The sequence below is a fragment of the Nerophis lumbriciformis genome, linkage group LG24 (assembly GCF_033978685.3).
Source record: "Nerophis lumbriciformis linkage group LG24, RoL_Nlum_v2.1, whole genome shotgun sequence".
Lineage (NCBI taxonomy): Eukaryota > Metazoa > Chordata > Actinopteri > Syngnathiformes > Syngnathidae > Nerophis > Nerophis lumbriciformis.
The window spans coordinates 28,445,001-28,452,500 of record NC_084571.2 but is presented as its reverse complement, the minus strand read 5'-3'; the positions used below and the strand labels follow the sequence as shown (position 1 = coordinate 28,452,500).

Below are 7,500 nucleotides of genomic sequence, written 5' to 3'. Positions count from 1 at the left end.
TGTTGGTTTTGGAGTCGTTCTGTCTGAGGGCCGACGGCTCATTTGAAATTGTTTTGTTGTGGTTTGAGATGATTTGTCGTATATTGTTCATGCAGCTGTAGCTCAATTTAATGTTGTTCTTGTTGAATACTTTTCTTAGGATGTTGTCTTTGGGAAAGTGTTTGTCAATCAGATTGAGGAATTTGTGTCCAATGTTCGTTGAGACGTTTTTGCTGTATGGGGGGTTGTACCAGATGATGTCGTTCCGTTTTCTGTTCTTTTTTGGCTGGTTTCCTGGCGTGGGTTCATAGGTGAGGGTGAAATTGTATCCGCTTTCATCAAGGGCTTTTTGGTACGGGGGGGTTGCTTGGTCAAATTCAGCTTTGCTAGATGACAGCATCGATAGCCTTTTATTGATTCCGGTAGGTATTCTTTTCGTGGTGGTGGGTGGGTGGTTGCTGTCATGGTGCACGTATTGGAGTGTTGTGTTGGGTTTCGTGAATGGTTGGTAGCTGTTATTTCTCAGGTTGAAAGTGACGTCAAGGAAGTTGACGGTTTGCTTGTTGGCTTCAATCGTGATCCGTAGGCCGTTCTCTTTGAAAATTTGGCATATGCGCTTCTTGGTATTCTCGCTGCTCCTTGGCGAGGCGCGACACACTGCCAGTCCGTCATCACGGTAAATACCAAGGTTCAGATTGAGGCTAGCGAGCTGGGAGAGGAGGAAACTCCCAACGAGTTCACACGTTTCTGCTCCGTCAAAACTTCCCATAGTGACGTCAAATGTTGCATTGTTCTTTTTTTGCCATGGTGTACTGTTGTGGATGAGAATGGAGTTTTTTGCGTGGATGATGATGTTTCTTTCGTTGCCTGTGATTGAGTCGTAGTCTGAGGCGAAGTCTAGTGCTTGAGTCTATATATATATATATATATATATATATATATATATATATATATATATATATATATATATATATATATATATAAAAGCATGTGAAAAATGTTTTTGGTACAAACCAATAACATTTGTGCAGGGTGTATAGCGTGTACATTTGTACTAGAGTGTATAGGGTGTACATTTTGCGCAGAGTGTATAGAGTGTACATTGTACAGAGAGTATAGAGCAGGGGTGCTCACACTTTTTCTGCAGGCGAGCTACTTTTCAATTGATCAAGTCGTGGGGATCTACCTCATTCATATATATAATTTATATTTACTTATTTATTTATGAAATATATGTTTTTGTTAACAAGTTAAAGGTGTTTAATGATAATGCAAGCATGTTTAACACATATAGTTAATATTGTTAAAAAATTAAAGGTGTTTAATGATAATACAAGTATGTTTAATACATATAGTTAATATTGTTATAAAGGTATAAGGTGGTTAAAGATAATACAAGCATGTTTAACACATATAGTTAATATTGTTAACAAGTTAAATGTGTTTAAAGATAATACAAGCATGTTTAACACATATAGTTAATATTGTTAATAAGTTAAAGGTGTTTAAAGATAATACAAGCATGTTTAACACATATAGTTAATATTGTTAACAAGTTAAAGGTATTTAAAGATAATACAAGCATGTTTAACACATATAGATTCCTTTCTTTCATGAAGACAAGAATATAAGTTGGTGTATTACCTGATTCTGATGACTTGCATTGATTGGACAGTGGTGCTGATAATGTACGCATTTTCGAATGGAGGAGAAAAAAAGTCCTCCTTTCTGTCCAATACCACATGAAAGTGGTTGGTTTTTGGCATCTTATTTGTCCAGCTTCCGTACTCCTTTGTATACACTTTACAAGAAATACATTGTCGGCAAACTCCGTAGCTTGCTAGCTTGCTAGCTTGTGCACGCCAGCTTTCTGAGACTCTTATGTTGTTAGCGCAGGCAGGATGAAGCAGAGCTTTTATTGTGCAACTGTGCAGTCGGTCTTTGGAGTTTTGACGACAGGTACGGCGCCAGAGTCTGTTGAAATACAGTGTTTCTCGCCTTCCTGTCGGTAATTTTAATGAGCTGGCAGCAGCCAGCGTCATCTCAGAAGACCCTCGGGTGCCGTGAATGTCAATCAAGTGACGAAAGTGACGTCATAGTGAAGATTTATGATCGCTCATTTTTAGGACTATTTTTTTAATGCTTGGCTGGTGATCGACTGGCACATCCTCCGCGATCGACCGGTAGCTCGCGATCGACGTAATGAGCACCCCTGGTATAGAGTGTATACTGTTCCCTTCCACACCTTTCTTTGCACTTCTATATTTTTATATATTTACACATTGTTTTCTTGCATGCACACATCGCGCTGTATGGAATGGCCTCAATCTCGTTACCCTGCGTAATGACAATAAAGCTGATTCTGATTCTGATAACCAATTTTAACTTTAGAGATATGAATACATAGTTTGGCGAGCCACTGGACCGATCTATATATATACAAACCCCGTTTCCATATGAGTTGGGAAATTGTGTTAGATGTAAATATAAACGTAATACAATGATTTGCAAATAATTTTCAACCCATACTCAGTTGAACATGCTACAAAGACAACATATTTGATGTTCAAACTGATAAAAAAAAATTTTTTTGCAAATAATCATTAACTTTAGAATTTGATGCCAGCAACACGTGACAAAAAAGTTGGGAAAGGTGGCAATAAATACTGATAAAGTTGAGGAATGTTCATCAAACACTTATTTGGAACATCCCACAGGTGAACAGGCGAATTGGGAACAGGTGGGTGCCATGATTGGGTATAAAAGTAGATTCCATGAAATGCTCAGTCATTCACAAACAAGGATGGGGCGAGGGTCACCACTTTGTCAACAGCTCACAGTTTAAGAAAAACTTTGCTCAACTAGCTATTGCAAGGAATTTAGGGATTTCACCATCTACGGTCCGTAATATCATCAAAAGGTTCAGAGAATCTGGAGAAATCACTGCACGTAAGCAGCTAAGCCCGTGACTTTGGAACCCTCAGGCTGTACTGCATCAACAAGCGACATCAGTGTGTAAAGGATATCACCACATGGGCTCAGGAACACTTCAGAAACCCACTGTCAGTAACTACAGTCGCTACATCTGTAAGTGCAAGTTCAAACTCTCCTATGCAAGGCGAAAACCGTTTATCAACAACACCCAGAAACGCCGTCGGCTTTGCTGGGCCTGAGCTCATCTAAGATGGACTGATACAAAGTGGAAAAGTGTTCTGTGGTCTGACGAGTCCACATTTCAAATTGTTTTTGGAAACTGTGGACGTCGTGTCCTCCAGACCAAAGAGGAAAATAACCATCCGGATTGTTATAGGCGCAAAGTTGAAAAGCCAGCATCTGTGATGGTATGGGGGTGTATTAGTGCCCAAGACATGGGTAACTTACACATCTGTGAAGGCGCCATTAATGCTGAAAGGTACATACAGGTTTTGGAGCAACATATGTTGCCATCCAAGCAACGTTACCATGGACGCCCCTGCTTATTTCAGCAAGACAAAGCCAAGCCACGTGTTACATCAACGTGGCTTCATGGTAAAAGAGTGCGGGTACTAGACTGGCCTGCCTGTAGTCCAGACCTGTCTCCCATTGAAAATGTGTGGCGCATTATGAAGCCTAAAATACCACAACGGAGACCCCCGGACTGTTGAACAACTTAAGCTGTACATCAAGCAAGAATGGGAAAGAATTCCACCTGGGAAGCTTAAAAAATGTGTCTCCTCAGATCCCAAACGTTTACTGAGTGTTGTTAAAAGGAAAGGCCATGTAACATAGTGGTGAACATGCCCTTTCCCAACTACTTTGGCACGTGTTGCAGCCATGCAATTCTAAGTTAATTATTATTTGCAAAAAAAAAAAAAAAGTTTATGAGTTTGAACATCAAATATTGAATATGGGTTGAAAAGGATTTGCAAATCATTGTATTCCGTTTATATTTACATCTAACACAATTTCCCAACTCATATGGAAACGGGGTTTGTATTAAGATGTTTTTTTTACGATGTAATACTACCCTATATCATCAGTGTGTTGTCATACCTTGATAAATGTTTTGAAAATGTTGGGTTTGATCTGGAGCGTCCTGGACCTTTCTCCATCGAAGGAAATCTTTGTACCCACGGGGGTGTTATCCTGCGTGATGATGGCCTTGTCGACGCGACACGAGCTGCTCATCCCAGAGCTGCAGAACACACACACACTTTTACAACAGCAGTGGTTACCAATTATTTTCTGTCATGCCCCCACTAGGGGACAGAAATATTTTCTGAATTTTAGACTTTTAGCCTACTGGCTAGCATTTTCGACTCTCAATCAGTGTGAATATGTGGTCGGGCGATGGAGCTTTGGGCGTGTTCAGGCCATGTACAGTACTTCTACTGGGCTGAGCAGGCAACCTGTTGATTAGTTTGAACTCTGCTGACACCTAGCTGGAGGCTGGTGTATCGTTCAAGCATGAATAAAGACACATATGCTGAAAGTTCACCCACCCGTCATTTGAGTCGTCTGGTTTACCACTTACATAAATGTTTGGTAATTCTTCTCGTTCTTTTTCCAGGTTTTAGTGTGGCGCTTCAGGACGTTGTCAATCAGTTCCCTATGCATACAAAGAAAAGTGTGTCCAAGGTGTCTTGAAATAATGACTTGGCGGACAAAAACGCAAATTGTGTGTTTGTACTCACTTGCAGCCTTTACAAAGTGAAGAAGGATTTGGGGAACCTTTCTTTTGTGGGGGTGGTTTGTAAGACGTCACCCCGCTGCAGAGTGAGACAATGTACGCGCAACATCAATCACACACTGCTTTTACAGTCAGATTTCATTTCCCCTATTTATATGATTAAAGATTACATTTCAGAATTGATGTAATAATAATATTATGTCAAATGTAATATATACAAGAACTAATACATTCTTTCTCCCTCACACGTTTGAGACACTTGTGATTTAGGGCTATATAAGTAAACATTGATTGATTGATAATGGCATAAAGTCAGCTTAAAACGGACTTTCTCTATAGCTTGATGTAACTATAGACCAGTGTTTTCAACCTTTTTTGAGCCAAGGCACATTATTTTCATTAAAAAAATACGGAGGCACACCACCAGCAGAAAAGGTTAAAAAATTAAACTTAGTTTGAGTTTGTTGTTGTTTCCTGTGTATTGCTCTAGTTCCTGTCTTGCGCTGTTATTTTGGTGACCCTTCCTGTTTTGTTGGTGTTCTCCTGTAGCAGCTTCACGCCTTCCTTTGAGCGCTAAACAGCTTTGTTTTCGCAATCAAGACTATCTAAGTTGTGCGTACGCTATCCTTCTTTGTGGGGACATTGTTGATTGTCATGTCATGTACGGGATGTGCTTTGTGGACGCCGTATTTGCTCCACACGCTGTAAGTTTTTGCTGTCGTCCAGCATTCTGTTTTTGTTGACTTTGTAGCCAGTTCAGTTTTACTTTTGTTTTACATAGCCATCCCTATGCTTCAGTGCCTTTTCCTAGCGGGACTTGCCTTTTGTTGATTTTTGGTTTAAGCGATACATACCTTTTTACCTGCACGCTGTCTCCCGCTGTGCTCTGCCTATTGGGATCACGACAGACCATTCTCGACGCGTTCCGACTTCTACAAAGCAATGAACTACCTGCTGAAACCTACTGATATGGAGTATTACATGGTTAATCTGCCAAGCTCTACACAGCACAGGCACTAGACAACGGCACATTATTATGACTATTGATTTGCAAAAAATATTTTTTTGCAAATCAGGTGAAGTTGCATAATTTCCCACGGCACACCAGGCAATATATCAAGGCACACCAGTGTGCCGCGGCACAGTGGTTGAAAATCACTGCTATAGACTATAGACAAGGGGTGTCAAACTCATTTTAGAACGGGGGCCACATGGAGAAAAATCTACTCCCAAGTGGGCTGGACTGGTAAAATCACGGCACGATAACTTAAAAGTAAAGACAACTTCAGATCGTTTTCTGTGTTTTAAAATAGAACAAGCACATTCTGAAATTGTACAAATCATAATGTTGTTCGGTTTTTTTTTACAATTACTTGTTGCGGTATATATATTTTATTTGTCGTTATTTATATTTTCCGAATAAATTATGTGATAATGTTCATCAGCTCATTGGTGGTAATTTTCAATCTATCAAGATTAAAAAAAAAAAATATCAAAATCAAATTACAGGATGTTATTTATGTAGTTTGCTCATTTTCCTCAACTGATGTACTAACATCATTGATTGATTGATTGAAAATTTTAGTAGTAGATTGCTCAGTACAGTACATATTCCGTTCAATTGACCACTAAATGGTAACACCCGAATAAGTCTTTCAACTTGTTTAAGTTGGGGTCCACGTTAATCAATTCATGGTAGATCATAATAATCAGTCATCAATCATGTGGTTTATTTTGTACATATGTAGCATCATCTACAAAGATACAAAGAATTGCTATTGCGACATCCAGTGGACACATTTAGAACAGCTGTTTCTTTCATTCAAAACTTTCAGGTTAATTTTTATACTTAGAAAAACTCATCCCGCGGCCCGGAAAGAACCTGATACGGCCCTCGGGCCGTACATTTGACACTCCTGCTAAAGACTGATGGTGGCGGTATAGCTCGGTTGGTAGAGCAGCCGTGCCAGCAACTTGAGGGTTGCAGGTTCGATCCCCGCTTCCGCCATCCTAGTCACTGCCGTTGTGTCCTTGGGCAAGACACTTTACCCACCTGCTTCCAGTGCCACCCACACTGGTTTAAATGTAACTTAGATATTGGGTTTCACAATGTAAAGCGCTTTGAGTCACTTGAGAAAAAGCGCTATATAAATGTAATTCACTTCACTTCACTTCACTTCACTGATGGACGTTACCCCTAAAAAAAAAGCCATAGTCCACGCTAAAAACAAGACAATGTTCAAACTTATACAAAACATAAACACACTTCTGATACTTCTTTCTGTTTATCAGGAACATTTTACACCAACTGTTAGATACAGTATAATTTGTTCTATCCCCACTATTTAAAGCAAGGGTCCCCAAACTACGGCCTGCGGGCTGGATACGGCCCACCAGCGTCCAAAATCCAGTCCTAGGTTAAAAAAAAAAAAGATAAAAAATATATGTATATATATATATATATATTGTCGGAGGCAGATATTTACATATATCCGTATTTAAGTGTTACTTCTTTTATTTCATAATCATATTGCAAAACAGCTAGTGTTTTTCTTCCAATTGTGGTCTTTTGGTTGTCTGCAAATACTGTGTGCTAACCTTGAGTGAGGAATGTAAGAAAGAGAGATACTCCTTTCTCTTATCTATCCTTATGTCCAGGTGCGGAGGACAATGGGCATGTGTTTGGGCTGGAGGGACAAGACTGCGAGGGTGGGAGGGAGAGAGACTTGATAGGGGAGAGGGTTTTTCATGGGAGGGGGGCAGGCCATCTTAGCGGCGCGATTGAATGTTCTATGCTGGACTGGTCTCAGTATATTTACAAAGCTTTGCAAATATATTACAAAATACCTATT

At 39.8% G+C, this 7,500-nt stretch overlaps 1 protein-coding gene across 5 annotated transcripts in view; it reads right to left on the bottom strand.

Moving 5' to 3' along the window:
• LOC133620412 (alpha-2,8-sialyltransferase 8F-like) overlaps positions 1–7,500 on the bottom strand; it is a 33,248-nt gene that overhangs the window by 20,128 nt on the left and 5,620 nt on the right. For 4 of the 5 annotated variants that reach the window (XM_061981895.2, XM_061981896.2, XM_061981893.2 and 1 more), the window contains exons 2-4: positions 4,653–4,727; positions 4,493–4,567; positions 4,012–4,153 (exon numbers count right to left, since the gene is read on the bottom strand). In XM_061981895.2, coding sequence (XP_061837879.2) covers positions 4,012–4,153; positions 4,493–4,567; positions 4,653–4,727 — 292 coding nt within the window. The remainder of the gene's footprint in view (positions 1–4,011; positions 4,154–4,492; positions 4,568–4,652; positions 4,728–7,500) is intronic. The other variant, XM_061981897.2, reaches the window with a different exon arrangement.